The 19,602-nt window shown below is 45.6% G+C and overlaps 1 protein-coding gene across 1 annotated transcript in view; it reads right to left on the bottom strand.

Moving 5' to 3' along the window:
* Positions 1-19,602, bottom strand: part of LOC143990376 (ALK tyrosine kinase receptor-like) — a 538,819-nt gene that overhangs the window by 188,225 nt on the left and 330,992 nt on the right. Inside the window, exon 3 of the mRNA XM_077490400.1 lies at positions 18,993-19,142. Coding sequence (XP_077346526.1) covers positions 18,993-19,142 — 150 coding nt within the window. The remainder of the gene's footprint in view (positions 1-18,992; positions 19,143-19,602) is intronic.

The raw sequence follows: 19,602 nt of genomic DNA on the forward strand, positions 1-19,602 counted from the left end.
AGGGCGATACATCTGATAGAGCGATACATCTGATAGGGCGATACATCTGATAGAGCGATACATCTGATAGAGCGATACATCTGATAGAGCGATACATCTGATAGAGCGATACATCTGATAGGGCGATACATCTGATAGGGCGATACATCTGATAGGGCGATACATCTGATAGGGCGATACATCTGATAGGGCGATACATCTGATAGGGCGATACATCTGATAGAGCGATACATCTGATAGGGCGATACATCTGATAGGGCGATACATCTGATAGAGCGATACATCTGATAGAGCGATACATCTGATAGGGCGATACATCTGATAGGGCGATACATCTGATAGAGCGATACATCTGATAGAGCGATACATCTGATAGGGCGATACATCTGATAGGGCAATACATCTGATAGGGCGATACATCTGATAGGGCGATACATCTGATAGGAGGATACATCTGATAGGGCGATACATCTGATAGGGCGATACATCTGATAGGGCGATACATCTGATAGGGCGATACATCTGATAGAGCGATACATCTGATAGGGCGATACATGTGATAGGGCGATACATGTGATAGGGCGATACATGTGATAGGGCGATACATCTGATAGGAGGATACATCTGATAGAGCGATACATCTGATAGAGCGATACATCTGATAGGGCGATACATCTGATAGGATTTAGGAGGCACAGTGGTGTAGTGGTTAGCACTCTCACCTAGCAATAAATAGTATCGCTGGTTCGAATCCCAACCATGACACGACCTGCCTGGATCTGATGTATCAAACAACTGAAGATAAATCCCCCCCATGGATCCCAAACAGGAACTGAAGATAAATCCCTCCCCCCCAATGAAACCCAAACAGGAACTGAAGATAAACGCCCCAATGGAACTCAAACAGGAAGTGAAGGTAAATACCCCCCTCGATGGAACCCAAACAGGAAGTGAAGATAAATCGCCCCCGATGGAACCGAAACAGGAACTGAAAATAAATCCCCCCCAATGAAACACAAACAGGAACTGAAGATAAATCCCTCCCCCCGATGAAACACAAACAGGAACTGAAGATAAATCCCCCCCATGGAACCCAAACAGGAACTGAAGATAAATCCCTCTCCCCCAATGAAACCCAAACAGGAACTGAAGATAAACGCCCCAATGGAACTCAAACAGGAAGTGAAGGTAAATACCCCCCTCGATGGAACCCAAACAGGAAGTGAAGATAAATCGCCCCCGATGGAACCGAAACAGGAACTGAAAATAAATCCCCCCCAATGAAACACAAACAGGAACTGAAGATAAATCCCTCCCCCCGATGAAACACAAACAGGAACTGAAGATAAATCCCTCCCCGATGGAACCCAAACAGGAACTGAAGATCAATCCCCCCCGATAGAACCCAAACAGGAACTGAAGATAAATCCCTCCCCCGATGAAACACAAACAGGAACTGAAGATAAATCCCTCCCCTGATGAAACACAAACAGGAACTGAAGATAAATCCCTCCCCCAATGAAACTCAAACAGGAACTGAAGATAAATCCCTTCCTCGATGGAACCCAAACAGGAACTGAAGGAAAACCCCCCTGATGAAACACAAACAGGAACTGAAGATAAATCCCCCCAATGGAATCCAAACAGGAAGTGAAGGTAAATCTCCCAATGGAACACAAAATACAGTAAAATGAAATCCAATTGGAAACAATGGAGCGCTGCTCACAGTCAATGTGCACAAGCCGGCTTTACTGGGAAGCACTACTGTCCCTTGAATAGTGAATATATTTACTGTTCCTGGACTATATGGAGCGCGTACCTTGGCGGTGTCATGACAATGTCAGGAGAGACATCCGTCCGTCTCTGGCGGAGAGGCCCCCCGATAAATCAAATGCTTTTTGAATTTTCAGGAATGTTCTCACTGAGCCAATCAATACACAGCAGGAACATTCTGTGCGCTCGGCACGCGCTGCGCCCGGCGCGGGTCTCCCAGGTGTGGAGTCACAATGCATTATGGATGGAGGCGCCATCAATCAATGCTCTTTAATTCCTCAGCCCCCCCCCCCCCTTCCCCCCAAACTCTATTTCTTCTCTCTTTGTATATCTTGTCACAGACACTTTCTTTTTAAGCATTTTTCGGTTGCTGCCGATCAGCAAATATTTCAGTTTTAAATATTTCTTCTCTAAGACTTTAGTTTTTTTTAAGTGAAGTGGATCTCAAAAAGTGAAGAGTTGTGATAGGGGACATCTGAGCCGAGCCCCGAAAAACCTCCTTTGGTCACAACGTCCTCAGGGACAAACAGCAGTGGACTTCCCATGCCTTATTCCTGAATATCTGCAACGATCGATCATCTAATCAGAGTCCCTCTTTACATCAGGGTCCCTGCTTACATCAAGGGTACCAGTCAGAGTCCCTCATTACAACAAGGACCTCATCAGAGTCCCCCCAACATCAGCTTCCTACTTACATCAGAGTGCCCCTTTACATTAGGGACCCTTCTTACACCAGGGTCCTTATCACAGACCCCCATTACATCAGTGTCTCCATTAGACATGTGCAATTTGTTTTGTTCCGAATTATTATTTTTTTTAACAAATTTTGACAAATTCGTTAATTTGGAAATATCTGAATTAACGAAAACCCTTTAACATATTTTTCAGAATACAGTGGTACCTTGGATTACGAGCATAATCCATTCCAGGAGAATGCTTGTAATCCAAAGCGTATCTATCGTATATCAAAGCGAGTTTCCCCATAGAAGTCAATGGAAACTCAGATAATTAGTTACCACAGTGACTGCTATCATATGCAGTAATGCATGTGGCCAGAGGTGGCGCTGGTGCTGGAGACACTCGGAATCACTCGGATGCCGTCAGAGACACTCAGGAATGGAATGTTTCTGAGTGTCTCTGAGTGGCTCAGAGTGTCACCAGCGGCCCCCCCCCCCCCCCCCACCACCTCTGGTCACATGTGTGGTACTGCACACACCAGAAGCTTGAATCCTGCTTGTCTTGCGAGACAACGCTCGCAAACCGAGTCAGGATTTTAAAAAAAATAATAGCTCGTACTGCGAAACACTTTGAGTTACTCGCAAGCCGAGATATTACTGTATTCGTAAATTCAAATATTCAAAAATTCGGAAGTTCATCAATTCGATAATTCAGAAATTTGAAAAAATTAATGATCCCAAACCCCCCCCCCCCCAAAAAAAAACAACAACAAATGAAACAAGAACGAACACATTTTTCGGCAGTGCACATGTCTAGTCTCCATCAAAGTCCCTTTTCATATCTAGGGTCTCCATCAGAGTCCACTATTGCATCAGTGTCCTTATCTGAGTCCTCCTTACCTCAGAGTCTCCATCACAGTCCTCCTTACGTCAGAGTCCTTACATTAAGGTCCCCCTCAGCGTCCTCTATACATCTAAGGTCCCCCCCCCCCCACATCAGTGCCCCCATTAGAATCCTGTTTACCACCACTACATTATATATGGGGAACTCTGATGTAAGGGAGGACTCTGACGGGGATCCTGAAATTAGGTGAGCCCTGATGGAAACCCTGATATCGGGGGGGGGGGGGGCTCTGATGTGGGCCATGATGTAATAAGGGACTCTGATGTGGGGGGGGGGGTGGATTTTCATAGGAACTCTTACATAAGGGGGCTCTGATGTGGGCCATGATGTAATAGGGGACTCTGATGTAAGGGAGGACTCTGATGGGGATCCTGATGTAAGGTGGGGCCCTGATGGAAACCTTGATATCGGGGGGGGGGGCTCTGATGTGGGCCATGATGTAATAAGGGACTCTGATGTGGGGGGGGTGGATTTTCATAGGAACTCTTACATAAGGGGGCTCTGATGTGGGCCATGATGTAATAGGGAACTCTGATGTAAGGGAGGACTCTGACGGGGATCCTGAAATTAGGTGAGCCCTGATGGAAACCCTGATATCGGGGGGGGGGGGACTCTGATGTGGGCCATGATGTAATAAGGGACTCTGATGTGGGGGGGGTGGATTTTCATAGGAACTCTTACATAAGGGGGCTCTGATGTGGGCCATGATGTAATAGGGGACTCTGATGTAAGGGAGGACTCTGATGGGGATCCTGATGTAAGGTGGGGCCCTGATGGAAACCCTGATATGGGGGGGGGCTCTGATGTGGGCCATGATGTAATAGGGGACTCTGATGTGGGGGGGGTGGATTTTCATAGGAACTCTTACATAAGGGGGCTCTGATGTGGGCCATGATGTAATAGGGGACTCTGATGTAAGGGAGGACTCTGATGGGGATTCTGATGTAAGGTGGGGCTCTGATGGAAACCCTGATATGGGGGGGGGGGCTCTTATATGGGCCATGATGTAATAGGGGACTCTGATGTGGGGGGGGGGATTTTCATAGGAACTCTTACATAAGGGGGCTCTGATGAGGATTCTCATGTAATGGGGTAACTGTGATGTAAGGGGGAAGTCTGAGGGGGACTCTTGTGTAAGGGAGGACTCTGATGGGGACCTGATGTAGCAGGGGGCTCTGATGGGCATCATGATGTAAGAGGGAGAGGACTCAGATGGAGACTCTGATGGAGATCTGATCTAATAGGGGATTCTGATGTGGGGGGGGGGATTTTAATATGAGCTGTTTTTTTTTTTTTAGTCTGAGAATGTCTGTAAAATACACAATGTGCTCCCCCCTCCCCCTCGCCCTCCCAGTATCGAATGATTTTGGGACCCCCCCGGCTTCGAGGAAGTGGCTTGAATAAGACTGACCATCATCGAACCCCAAAGACCGAGGACACCTTGTGGCGGCATTGGAATTTACAACAGGGGACGGCTCCAGATTGAGGACGAGTATTGCTGCAAAAACTGCTTTTCAGTTTTTACTATTATTACTGGACTTCTAATTTTATATCATCTTTTCATCTCTATTAAAAAGCAATCCGATTTAAACTCACATATGATTGGGCGTTATGAGGCAACGCAGACTGACAATGACACTGACAAATCACGCCCCCCCCACAGTCACACTGTACTGTACAGGACGCAACGCTCTTTGTTATTTTGTTATTTACCACAGCAAGTCCACGGTGATGAATTCTCATAAACTGCGGACTTGGCCACCTACAAAACACGCCATGAAAAATGGTTTCATTACATCACAATGTGTATTTCCAAGAAAAAAACATAATAATAAAATGCAAAAAAAAAAAAAGAGGAACGGCACGCCATCTGCGCTCGCTTAAAGCTGAAGTACAGCGGCTGGCGGTCTGGTAATTGAAAACGCACAGTTCTGTAAAAAACACTCTTTTTTTTTTCTACTGTTATCATGCAGATTTGTTTAGAAACACCGCCGCGTATAATTATATGTAAATAATGACACACGTCCGTTAATAATAACTAAAAAAATAAATAAAAGCGCTGTTTGGGGAAGTGAGAACCTGCCACGCGTCGGTGGAAGACCTGCCTGGGCAGATGTCTCATTCCCCGCGCTCTCAGCTAATTTACATATAAATAACTTCACATGATCTTCTCATTGAACACCGTTGGGGAATTGATAAGACTTAAGAGCGAACGACTGAACGGTTGTGCCTTCGAGTGTTCTTGTTTATTCAACCACCTGTTTTCCTTGACGTGCAATTCCACTAGAGGGCGCCCCTTTCCTGGAGCAATACGTTCAAGTAGCATAAAATAGCCGAATCACCTACAGCTTACTTCATTACTGTGTATCTACGTTCATTACTGTGTATCGATGTGCATTACTGTGTATCGATATTCATTACTGTGTATCGATGTGCATTACTGTGTATCGATGTGCATTACTGTGTATCGATATTCATTACTGTGTATCGATGTGCATTACTGTGTATCGATGTGCATTACTGTGTATCGATATTCATTACTGTGTATCGATGTGCATTACTGTGTATCGATATTCATTACTGTGTATCGATGTGCATTACTGTGTATCGATGTTCATTACTGTGTATTGATGTGCATTACTGTGTATCGATATTCATTACTGTGTATCGATGTGCATTACTGTGTATCGATATTCATTACTGTGTATCGATGTGCATTACTGTGTATCGATGTTCATTACTGTGTATCGATGTGCATTACTATGTGACACTGATGGAGTTATTGCAAACTAATTTTCAAAGGCTTTTTTTTTTTCCAGTGATATCAAGAATAATATTATTATTATTTTTTTTTTTTGGTGCAAGTTACCACAACACCATTACCCTTTAGTTTTTAAGATCAAAGCTACAACTATGTTGGTGTCTCTTGTTAATGTTACATTGTATTTTTTTAAATGTACAGTAACTGCCTACTCCCAAACTGTCATTTGAAGTAAAACACACAGCCAAGTATTATTCTATACAATTTTTTTTTATTGTGCATTACAAAATGAAAACAAATAAAATTAGACATGCTATCTGCCAATAGAACTTAACCAAAAAGTGCATTCTATGTATCCAAAAATATAGAAAATATAACAAATCAAATCATTATTATTCAACCAAAAAATAAAATAAAAGCCTCATGCATGTGTCCTGCTTCTTAATATAGGGGGTCACCAATGCCAACAGTTGGTGAAAACAGGGGTCCGTCACAAGGAGATAATTCCGAAAATCATCCGGATTATTCTCCTGGAACTCCCGCAGCAAAGGCATATGACATAATTGATCACCATTAATAAATCCTGTTCCCGGATTGGACTTGGGTCAAAGCAATAACTCCAAGGCCAATAACAAATAACACGTTCTCTCCTCCGATTCTGCAATATGGCTGGTTTGACGAACGGCCGTTCAGAAAGGAACTGAAAAGCGCGAACTGGGGATTGCATTCACCTACTCATTCACAAGGGGTCTCCCAAGTAAACGCACAGGGGAATGGATATGAACTTAAAACGTGATAGTACAAAACCCTGGAACTGCTTCATAGGATGTTTCCGACAGTATCAGATCAATGTTGGAGGTGTGAAAAGGAAACAGGCACCTTCCGCCATGTGTGGTGGACAGGCACATTGATCCAGCCATACTGGAGGAAAGTACATGAGGTGACAACTACCATCTCTTCATTGCCCTTGGAATTTACGCCAGCGCAATATCTCCTTCATCTATCTAAGATCCCCCAAAATAAATACTTTAAGTTGGCAGGCATGCATATGATTAACGCTGCCAGAATGTGCATTCCGGTACATTGGAGGTCCAAATTACTGCCCCCCCCCTCAACAAAAACTGGGTACATTGTATTAACCGTATAGAGACAATGGAGGAGCTGATTCATACTTCTCAAGATAGAATATCTAGCTTATCTGGGAGCCATGACTCCCCTTTCAGAAATCACAATATCAGGCACTGATACAGAGTAACGACTAGACACGTGCGCACTGAAATATTTCGTTTCGGAATTTCATTTTCCTCCGAAAAATGTATTTATTTAGTTACTCCCGAAATTAGTTTTGATTTATTTTGTTTCGTTAAAAAATACATTCGTCCAAAAAATCTGAAATAATTAAGGTCGGATCTGTCTTTGAAGGCTTATGGTGTCTGTCGAATGTTCTAAGAAGATTCGACGGAGCAGCTAAACTGTATGACGGAGCAATCGTACATTTCCGGTCGAATGTTCCGCCTACAAGCTATAGTAGAATTCTAATGTTGGATGACACTAGTAATATTTATATTTATTAATTATTATTACTAGTCAACCAACATTCGAATTCTTCTATAGCCTATGGGCGGAGCATTTGACCATAAATGTTCGCTCGCGGCGACTGCTTCGTCGAATCTTCATGTTCTCTCTATGTTGAATAATCTTGGACTAGTAGAGTTAGGTTAGGCATGTCGAATCTTTTCTCTCTATGTTGAATCTTTTCTCTCTATGTCGAATCTTTTCTCTCTATGTTGAATCTTTTCTCTCTATGTTGAATCTTTTCTCTCTATGTCGAAACTTTTCTCTCTATGTCGAATAATCTTGGACTAATAGAGTTAGGTTAGGCACATTCTACTTTTTTTGCTATTGTCTCTATAATGTCGATTCTTTTCTCTCTATGTCGAATCTTTTCTCTCTATGTTTCTCTCTGTGTCGAATCTTTTCTCTCTATGTTGAATCTTTTCTCTCTATGTCGAATCTTTTCTCTGTATGTCAAATCTTTTCTCTCTATGTCGAATATTTTCTCTCTATGTTGAATCTTTCCTCTCTATGTCGAATCTTTCCTCTCTATGTCGAATCTTTTCTCTCTATGTCGAATAATCTTGGACTAATAGAGCTAAGGTTAGGCACATTCAACTACAGGTTCGATGGACACAGATCGCTATTGTCAGCGTCATGTCGAATCTCCTATCTATATCCAACTGTTGTTGCAACCAAAATGAAAATAAAGCATTTGTTTATGTCGGATTCTGCACATTCGTTTGTTTGTTTGTTTGTTAAAACGATAATGAAAATACCCGAAATTCGGATGAAAATGCATTCGGACGAAAACGAAAGCACATGTCTAGTAACGACTGACTTCTGGCGTTGAGGTGCCGTCAACGTGACTGACGCTTGGTCTGCAGGCACATATCTAGTATACCTGGTACCTCTGGTTTAATTTAATTCTGTGCTACATGTAGATGGAGAGGGTAGCTGGTGGAATTCTTGACCCCCTCTCTGCCTAGTAGCTTATCTCCATGCAACTTTCCTCAAATATTTAATTCTACACCCCCCTTTTTCTTTTTTTTTTTTTTGCTTTATCCCTTCCTCCTCCCTTGATATGTCTCTGTTGTTCTCCTTTCCCTCCGGGAGCTATAAGGCAATATAGCAACTGAGTAGAAAGAGGAAGGGATCTGTTAACACTGGTAGTTGACCAAGACTCCCGAAACAACTATATCTGGATTAGACATCGTTATAATTGTGAGTCTCAGTAGACCTTCAACCCAACACTTTATTACAAAGGAAAATAGAATAGGTCTCATTCCCTAGCAATAAAGCTGATGTGTACTCCCACGTTATTCCAGGGGAAATTACCCATTCTTTATATATTGTTGAATATGCATACCTATGTAGGTCCTTTATTTTACATGGTTCGTTCTTCTCAGTACAGACTGCATTTGTACCTATCTACTCAGCTACATGCCATGTGCACTGTTGAATGATGTTATTATGCTTTATCTGTACAATTTTATTTTGTATTTTGTTTGAAAACGTATAATAAAAACTTTTTGGGGAAATTCCATGCTGGGAGAAGGTGTGAAATACTTGGGGTAACACTCCAAAGGGCTCTTTTTTCCTGTGGGCTCTGTCCTAGATGGTGCTGTTAGAGAATTCTTTCCTCCTCTAGGCCTTCCCCCAGATGGTGCTATGCTAGAGAGTTCTTTCCTCCCCTAGGCCTTGCTCCAGTTGGTGCTATGCTAGAGAGTGTTTTCCTCCTCTGGGCCTTGTCCCAGATGTTACTATGCTAGAGAGTTCTTTCATGCTCTGGGCCTTGCTCTGGATAGTGCTATGCTAGAGAGTTTTTTCCTCCCCTGGGCCATGCTCCAGATGGTTCTATGCTAGAGAGTTTTTAACTAGAAAGATTTTTCCTCCTCTGGGTCTTGCCCCAGATGGTGCTAAGCTAGAAAGTGCCCTCCTTTTCTAGACCTTGCCCCAGACGTTGATATGCTAGAGAGTTTTTTCCTCCTCTTGGCCTTGCCACAGGTGGTGCTATGCTAGAGAGTTCTTTCCTCATCTAATCCTTCCTCCAGATGTTATTATGCTAGAGAGTTTTCCTCCTCTTGGCCTTGCTCCAGATGGTGCTATGATAGAGAGTTCTATCCTCCTCTGGGCCTTGCCCCAGATGGTGCTTAGCTAGAGAGTTCTATCCTCCTCTGGGCCTTGCCCCAGATGGTGCTTAGCTAGAGAGTTCTATTCTCCTCTGGGCCTTGCCCCAGATGGTGCTTAGCTAGAGAGTTCTATTCTCCTCTGGGCCTTGCCCCAGATGGTGCTTAGCTAGAGAGTTCTTTGCTTTGCTAGGGCTTGCCCCAGATGGTGTTATGCTAGAAAGTACTTTCTTTCTCTGGGCCTTGCCCCAGATGGTACTAAGGAGTTTGTGAAAGATAATGCCATACCATGGAGTTCTTTCCTCCTCTTGGCATTGCCCCAGATGGTGCTATGCCAGAGAGTTCTTTCCTCCTCTGGTCCTTGCCCCAGATTGTGCTATGCCAGAGAGTTCTTTCCTCCTCTGGTCCTTGCCCCAGATTGTGCTATGCAAAGGAGTTCTTTCCTCCTCTGGGCCTTGCTCCAGTTGGTGCTATGCAAGAGAGTTCTTTCCTCCTACAGGCCTTGCCCCAGATGGTGCTATGCTAGAGAGTCCTTTCCTGTTCTGGGCTTTGCCACAGATGGTGCTATGCAAGCAAGGTATTTCTTCCTCTCTAGCATAGCACCGTCTGGGGCAAGGCCCAGAGGAAGAAAGAGCTCTCTAGCATAGCACCATCTGGAGCAAGGCCCAGGGAGGAAAGAACTCCCTAGCATAGCGTAGCACCATACGGAGCAAGGCCTAGAGGAAGAAAGAACTCTCTAGCATGGCACCACCTGGCATGAACTCTCTAGCATAGCACCGTCTGGGGCAAGGCCTAGAGTTCATGCCAGGTGGTGCCATGCTAGAGAGTTCTTTCTTGCTCTAGGCCTTTCTCCGTATGGTGCTACGCTATGCTAGGGAGTTCTTTCCTCCCTGGGCCTTGCCCCAGGCGGTGCTATGCTAGAGAGTTGGTGTCATGCTATGGAGTTCTTTCCTCCTCTGGGCCTTGTCCCTGATGGTGCTATGCCAGAAAGTTCTTTTCTTCTCTTGGCCTTGCCCCAGATGGTACTATGCTAGAGAGTTCTTCCCCCCCCCCTCTAGGCCTTGTCCTAGATGGCGCTATGCTAGAGATTTCTTTCCTCCTCTGGGCCTTGCTCCAGATGGTGCTATGCAAGCTATACTTATCTTTTTTGGGCCCCTTCCCAACACTTTGTGATTAAACCCCCAGCAGTCCGAGGATCCTGCCCTGAGAGCAGATGCCTCCAGCAGCTTTTACTCAAAGAAGTGGACTGGGTCATTCGGAGAGTACACCTACCTGGACACGTGGGGGGGGGGGGAGGGGGGGGTTATCCTTTAACATAACCCTGGGGGTAGCAGTGTACTGATATACATTGAACAGTATCTTAATTCCGTTCTACAGTTGGCTCCTCATGTGTGGTCATGGTGTCATTACTCCATGAAATGAGAGTAAATAGTCTTTTTTCAACCTGACTAACTATGTTACTATGTAAATATATAAATCATCAATGTATAGTTCAAGTTAGGACAGTTCTAAAAAATAAAATAAAAAAAAGTTTGCTTTAGAATTCACATCCAGAACATCACACTTTATAAGGAGCAGATGTTCAGCTTCCCTTCACTCCTAGTAAATCAGATATGTGAGGAACAGTTTCCCTTTAAACATATGTCTTCATTACCCATGGCGGCGCCTGGTTCAGCGAAGGCAGAAAAGTGCGCAATTAAGCTTCAAATATTAATTTAACTCCATTTTCGGGGGATCCCCAGTGCGCACCGGAGTTCTGAAAGAAAATACGGCAAGGAAAGTTTTATGATCTATAACTGCCGGGAAGTGGCAACATCAACAGCTGCCTTCAATAAAGAGGAGCAAAATGATACAGCGAACGTTTCTGTCGGAGAACACTTCCTGAACACCGGAGAAGACTTGTCTCAGCCATGGGGGAAATATTACATTAAAGTGTTTGTAAAGGCAAGCTTTTTTTAGTCTTGGATAAAGTAGGGAGGGGTTAGAGCCTCTGTCAGTTGCAGTGGTGGCTGGTGCTCAATATTAGGGGGGGCAAACAAAGCTGCCCCCTCCTCGGGAGACGGACAGGGACGATCAGGCCCCCCCCCTCCGCAGGAGATGGAACGGCAGCGATTAGTGGCCTTACCTTAGGAGGCCGATGCTGTTCCTGCTCCAGCTTACCGAGGGAAAAGGCGGGGCCATTGCTTTTCCTTCCGGCCAAACAGGAAGTGGGTCCTGAGACCCGATTGGCTGGGAAACCCAAGACTCTCGGGCCAATTGGTTCCCAGGACACGCTTGCTGATTGGCCGGAAGGAGAAGCAGGAAGACATTAGCAAATATTAATTTGCTAATGTCACACAAGTGGGTGGGCTTGGGGGAAAGAGCCCACCCTTTTTTTGAAGCCAATTAGAGACTCAGGCTCTAATTACGTGCTTCGATAAAAACAAAAAAAATAAAACCATTGAAACCCATGCGCCCATGCAGATTAGGGGCCAGTAGCAAGAATTAGAGGGGTGGTGCCCCTTTAATGTAATATTTCCCCCATGCCTGCGCCCCTAATGGATGGGTCAGTTTAGCCCTACGTGTCCCCACTGAGAAAAATTACCCCTCTATTTGTCCGGGTGACTACGGTCAACAATACAGAAAGTGGGGTCTACACTCAGCCTTCTATACCTTTCGCTATATGCATAAGGGGCACCGTCACCTGGTATAATATATACTGTAGCACCTCTCTGATACCCCAAAGGCAGGATAACTCCACCAGAGGACAGGGGTGGGCTAGCATTTCACCCCAGGGCTGAGTGCATGGCTAAAATGGGGGAGGGGGAGAAAGGATATTGGGCACCAGTCGCTTTTGTCTTTTTAAAGTTTTATTGCAGAACGGTGAAGGAGGTGAGGGTTGGGGGTCCCAGATACCATAGCAGATCCCTTATAGAGTCTTCAGATCAATGTCCAGCTTTACAGTGTCAGAACCTTTAAGCCGACCCGTCAACACTGTAAGCACGTTCCCATATTTCAGTGCGTCCGCAAAGAGAGTCACCAGGCCCTTCTGAGAGACCAGCCTTATTCCTGGCTCTCTCTAGAAATGGGCCTCCCCTGGGTCTGCTCCTTGGCACAGCTTCCGCCATACTAGGCAGGACAACTTCATAGCTGCCAATATTCTCAAAACATTTTTAGGGTCACTTTTTGTCTGTAGGCGGAGTATTCATTTAATTGGGGGTGGGGCATATCTTTGTAGGAGTGGTCGAGCTGGAGGGAAAAAAAATGCAGTGTGCCACGGCGAGGAATGGGTCTGGTTTAAACTACGCTAAAGATTGGGCATGGCCTAAAGGGGGTGTGGTTAAATAGAGTTTGAGATTAAAGAGGCGTGGAGGGAGAAGGAAGAGAGGGATGGAGGGAGAGATGGAGGGAGAGACAAAGAGAAAAAAAAGGAAAGAAAAAGGAAAGAAAGAGGGATGTGTGTGTATGGGACAGGGATGGCCGGGACAGGGATGACCGGGACAGGGATGGCCGGGACAGGGATGACCGGGACAGGGATGACCGGGACAGGGATGACCGGGACAGGGATGACTGGGACAGGGATGGCCGGGACAGGGATGACCGGGACAGGGATGGCCGGGACAGGGATGACTGGGACAGGGATGGCCGGGACAGGGATGACCGGGACAGGGATGGCCGGGACAGGGATGGCCGGGACAGGGATGACTGGGACAGAGATGTGTGTGTATGGGAAAGGGAAGTGTGTGTGGGGCAGGGATGACTGGGACAGGGATGGCCGGGACAGGGATGACCGGGACAGGGATGGCCGGGACAGGGATGACTGGGACAGGGATGGCCGGGACAGGGATGACCGGGACAGGGATGGCCGGGACAGGGATGGCCGGGACAGGGATGACTGGGACAGAGATGTGTGTGTATGGGAAAGGGAAGTGTGTGTGGGGCAGGGATGACTGGGGCAGGGATGACTAGGAAAGGGAAGTGTGTGTGGGGCAGGGATGACTGGGGCAGGGATGACTGGGACAGGGATGTGTGTGCATGGGACAGGGATATGTGTGTATAAGACAAGGATGACTGGGACAGGGATGTGTGTGTATAGGACAGAGATGACTTGGACAGGGATGATTGGGACAGGGATGCATGTTTGTGGGATAGAGATGACTTGGACAGGGATGTGTGTGTGTCCCTAAATGGCGACTGTTGCTCGCCCACCCCCCTCCCCCCTTAAAAAACAGAGAAAGTTTTGCGGGGTAGAATCATAACTCTACTTGGATGCGCTGCAACCTCACGCATTGCAGTTGAGCTCAAAGCGGGCTGGCATATTCATCTTCATTTCTTTGAGGCTGGCCACGCCCCCTCTCCCAGTCCCACCCAATCACAGAGAGTCAAGAGCCATCTGACCTCCCTGCATGCTGAATTCATTGGAGAGGAGGAAGCAGGGGAGGATTTTGGAAAGTTTTACTACTAACCTGTGTGTTACCCCGGCACTGCGGCGGTGTTTTACAATGCAGAGCCTACTAGGCTGTCTGCTGTCTGTGACATTGCTTATTTTTCGTGATTCTGCCCTGGGACAAAGTCTACCCGGAACATTCGTCAGTTTTCCATGAGTGCCCCAGGCAACTAGGGACTATTGGCAACTATGCAACTTCAGGACCACTTCAGCACAGGTTAGGCCCCAAATCAGGCTATGGAGCTCCATCCAGCAGCACCTCCCTAGGCCACAGCCCAGGAGAAGAGAGCGAGCACATAATATGTCCCGAATATTTATATCCTCCCCCCGGCATGCACCAGTGACATAAACCTCTTACTGGATTGGCTGAAGGAAATATAAATATTCATAACTTAGTTTTGTTTGTGAAATCTCATACTATGACCAGTGACATCTACTGGCGACAGTGAGAAATCGCAAGCCAACTTAAGCACAGGGGAAAAATCAGGTGAACAAAATATACAATCAGTCTGAGCTAGCTACAGCCCAGCCAAAAAACGAAATTTGACATAGTAGCCCTTTTTATAGGACTAGGGGGGCTACAAATATATATTACTGCTTGTGTCTCCGGTGCTACAGTATAATCTGCTTTTTTTTTTTTTAAATCATAATTGCCCTCCAAGGCAAACGCCTCGTGTGTTTTGTAGCATTTGAACGTCACCAAGTGTAACAGTTTATAATTCCAGACTTTGTATGAAGAATATGCAGTATGTTATCCATTGGGGGAATAGTGCCCCATCACTGGTGTCAGTGGAAGGAATTCTGCCCCTTTGTTGGTGTCAGTGGAAGGAATTCTGCCCTTTTGTTGGTGTCAATGGGAGGAAAAGTGTCCCATCATTGGTATCAATGGAGGGAATTGGGCCCCATCATTGGTGTCAATGGGAGAAACTGTGCCCTTTTGTTGCTGACAGTGGAAGGAATAGTGCCCCATTGTTGGCGTCAATGGGAGGATTGTTCCCCCGTCGCTGGTGTCAATGGAAGGAAAGCCACCCCATCAATTGTATAAATGGAAGGAATTGTACCCCATTGTTGGCGTCAATGGGAGGAAAATAGCCAGTTATATTGGTATTAATGGAAGGAATTGTGCCCCATCATTGGTGTCAATGGAAGGAATTGTGCCCCATCGTTGGTGCCAATGGAGGGAATAGTGCCCCATTGTTGGTGTCAATGGAAGAAAAAGTGCCCCATCATTGGTGTCAATGGAAGGATTGTACCCCATCAATGGTTTTAATGGGATTGAATCGCATTGTCAGTGTCAATGGGAGGAAAATGGTCCATCATTGGTATCAATAAAAGGAATTGTGCCCCATTGTTGGTGTCAATGGATGGGGGGCTGGACCTGCATCCAGTGAGAGTTAACAATGCCCTATCTTTGGCGTCATTGGAGGAATAGTGCCCCATCACTGGTGTCAGTGGAAGGAATAGTGCCCCATTGTTGGCGTCAATGGGAGGATTGTACCCCATCGCTGGTGTCAATGGAAGGAAAGGCACCCCATCAATTGTATAAATGGAAGGAATTGTACCCCATTGTTGGCGTCAATGGGAGGAAAATAGCCCGTTATATTGGTATTAATGGAAGGAATTGTGCCCCATCACTGGTGTCAATGGAAGGAATTGTGCCCCATCGTTGGTGCCAATGGAGGGAATAGTGCCCCATTGTTGGTGCCAATGGAAGGAAAATTGCCCCATCATTGGTGTCAATGGAAGGATTGTACCCCATCAATGGTTTTAATGGAATTGAACCCCATTGTCAGTGTCAATGGGAGAAAAATGGCCCATCATTGGTATCAATGAAAGGAATTGTGCCCCATTGTTGGTGTCAATGGATGGAATTGTGCCCCATCGTTGGTATCAGTGGGAAGAATTGTGCCCTTATGATGGTTTCAGTAGGAGAAATTATGCCTCATTGTTGGTGTCAATGGGAGAATTGTACCCCATCGTTGGTGTCAATGGAAGGAATTGTACCCCATTGTTGGTGTCAATGGGAGGAAAATGGACAGTTATTGGTATCAGTGGAAGGAATAGTGCCAATGGGGGGGAACTGTGCCCCATCATTGATATCAATGGAAAGAATAGTGCCCCATTGTTGGTATCAATGGGAGGAAAGGTGCCCCATCATTGGTATCAATGGAAGGATTGTACCCCACAAATGGTTTTAAGGGAAGGAATTGTACCCCATTGTTGGTGTCAATGGGAGGAAAATGGCCATTCGTTGGTATCAATGGAAGGAATTGTACCCCATTGTTGGTGTCAATGGGAGGAAAATGGCCATTCGTTGGTATCAATGGAAGGAATTGTGCCCCATTGTCTGTGTCAATGGAAGGAACTGTGCCCCATCGTTGGTATCAGTGGGAAGAATTGTGCCCTTTTGATGGTTTCAGTGGGAGAAATTATGCCTCATTGTTGGTGTCAGTGGATGGAGCTGGACACCAAGGGCCAGATAAAGGAAAGCAAAGAGCTGCCTCTGGCCCCTAGACCACAGTTTGGAGACCGCAGCCCTACACTGATCTCCTGATATGGACTCCAAATATGTCTACATCGCTTTACCTCCATTACATGCGCGGCCAGCGCAATTGGTAGTTTTTTTCGAAGATAGCCATAAAGGAAGATATTCTTCTGTGCATTTCAAAGGACGTGACATAGACACTGCATTTCTGGCAGGATCAAGAGGTGTTTTTTTTTTTTTGTACTTACTGAAAGTGATTTTAGCTGCTTGAAAAAAAAAAGAAAGAAAACAAAAGACAGTCGCCACATCTAAGGACTATAAGCGCCAATATATTTTTCGTTCTTGGGTTTCGTTTTAACTTTTAACCTTCAAGTTTACACAATGCAATGATCCCTCCGGCCAACCGCCACCCCCCCCACCCCCCCCCCATCCCTACACAGGTGCTCCTGAAAGCAATCATATTTTTGAATGGACGAGGTTCTGGGGTGGTAAATGAATCAATTCAACAGAACATGGACAAAACATATTCACAAACAGCGACTGCTTTTTTCGGTGGTGATTAAACCTCCTTTCAGTCTCCTGCCAAAATAGGACTTGAAAAAAGCTTCCAATTCGCAAAAATGATCAGTTTGCGAGCCAACTGACAAAGCAACCGAATTGCCTCGTTATTCGGCAATCACCTCCTACCGTACAGCCCGCTGTAAATCTAAATCAAAAGATGCCGTCACTACACACACACACACACACACACACACACACACACACACACACACACACACGCACACATCGCACTATTAGAACGATCAATGGAACGCCGAAATTGATTTGCTTCAAAATCCACAATAGCCAAAAATCTGAGGCGCCGATAATTTTTTGATTCTAAACCGAAGAATCAAGAGATTCTTTCTAACACAGCAACATACTTTTATTATACATTTTTTTTTTTTTACTTTTTTTTTGCTGGTGGCTAATCACCCATCCAAATCCTTCATTCATAATCTGAGAAGCCAAACACGCCGGCCAGCTTGGAAAGTAAATGGCTGATGTCCACTTTGAGACCTACCGGACAATATGGTCTTCCCTTTCCACCACTTAGCCCCTGTACACACGGTCGGAGATTTCGCCAACCAAATCCGTCGGATTTTGCCCGTCGGATTTAGTCCGAAACTGTTGCATACACACGGTCGGGCCAAGTTGGCGAAAAATCCGATCTTTCAGAACGTGACGACGTAATTTCGTTACGATGGGACTACGTTCAGGCTAGTAGCCAATAGCTTTGATGTAGGAATTTGATCTGAGCATGCGTGGCACTTGGTCCGATCAAAATGCTCTACTCATGATCGGATTAGGTCCGACCGGCCCAGTTGGTCGGGAAATATTTCCAACATGTTGGAAATTTGGATCGGACGGAGATTCGGACGGAATCAGTCCAATGCATACCACACACAGTCGGATTATCTGACGATGAGACTCATTCCGACAGATTCTCCGACCGCGTGTAATAGGGCTAATGCCGCGTACACACGAGCGGACTTTTCAACATCCAAAGTCCGACGGAATGATTCCGTCAGACTATTCGATCGTGTGTGGGCTGCAACGGATTTTTGATTCGCAAAAGTCTGACGGACTTTAGAAAATGGAACATGCTTCAAATTTTTCCGACGGGACTCCGCCGGACCCGGTCCCTCCGAAAAATTCGCTCGTGTGTATGCTATTCCGACGGTCTAAAACCGACGCTAGGGCAGCTATTGGCTACTGGCTATGAACTTCCTTATTCGAGTCCAGTCGTACGTCATCACGTTCGAATCCGTCGGAGTTTGGTGTGATTGTGTGTGGCCAAGTCCGCTCAGTCGAAAAGTCCGTCAGAACTCTGTCGGAAGTCTGTCGGACATAAGTCCTCTCGTGTGTACGGGGCTCTACAGTTCCATATATATTTTAACACAGGCACAGGGTATGCTGAGGGCACTGTAGGGTGGTCACATGATCTCTCCAGTGGCCAGCATCGGTAAAGATAAGAGATCGCCGACAAAAGCTCTAGAGCCTGGGCAGTGGCATCACCCATAGGCTTGTTCTTGGCTGCCCCTCCTCTACACTGAAGCGGGCACCCCGGACTGAAGTGCCCTCAGCAGAGGTGGGACTCGGAGCAGGTTTAGGTATAGTAAGCATTTTACTGGACTTCCACTTTAAATTTAAAAACAAATAATAATGATGATGGTTGGTTTTGCATTACGTTCAGTACAGCCCTCATAAATGGTCACCTTCCCATCAGAAAGGATGTCCTACCTGTTGATGAGTTTTCAGAATAATCTTCTTTGGGGCCGTTCTCAGTCCCGTGTCTCTGTAACTCCTCCGCACTGGTGACTCTCCATGTGTTGTTATTTTGGGCAGAAGAATATTCCATACTGCAGTGCGATTCAAAATTGCAATCAAAATCTGAAAAAAAAAAAAAAAAACACAAATATTGAGAACAATTTCAGCGTTGGAGTCCATATGGCGCACAGCTAAACGATAAGCTAAAGACGAAGAATTTACAAAATGTGCAATTTGTTTAAAATGCTGAAGTTCAACAAAACTGGGTTTCCGTCTCCATGGGGACATACATTAAGCTCAGCTAAATTGTAACGTTCGGAATACCAGTATCTTAAAGGTGCAGTCTAGCAAAAAAAATATTAAAACTATAGGAATCTGTGACCATTCAGCCAAAAGAGTATTTGTGAGGTCAGGTACGGATGATGGATGAGAAGACCTAGATAATTCATAGCAAAGGTGTTCAGGAGGATTGAGGTCAGGGCTCTGTGCAGGAATATTGGGTTTCTCTACACCAAATTGGTCCAAACTGATACAACCATGTCTTTATGGAGCTGGCCATCCTGGTCAAACCATGTCTCTATGG

Source organism: Lithobates pipiens, unplaced genomic scaffold (genome assembly GCF_037356315.1).
Source record: "Lithobates pipiens isolate NorthernLeopardFrog02 unplaced genomic scaffold, aLitPip1_a1.2 Scaffold_18, whole genome shotgun sequence".
Taxonomy (NCBI): domain Eukaryota; kingdom Metazoa; phylum Chordata; class Amphibia; order Anura; family Ranidae; genus Lithobates; species Lithobates pipiens.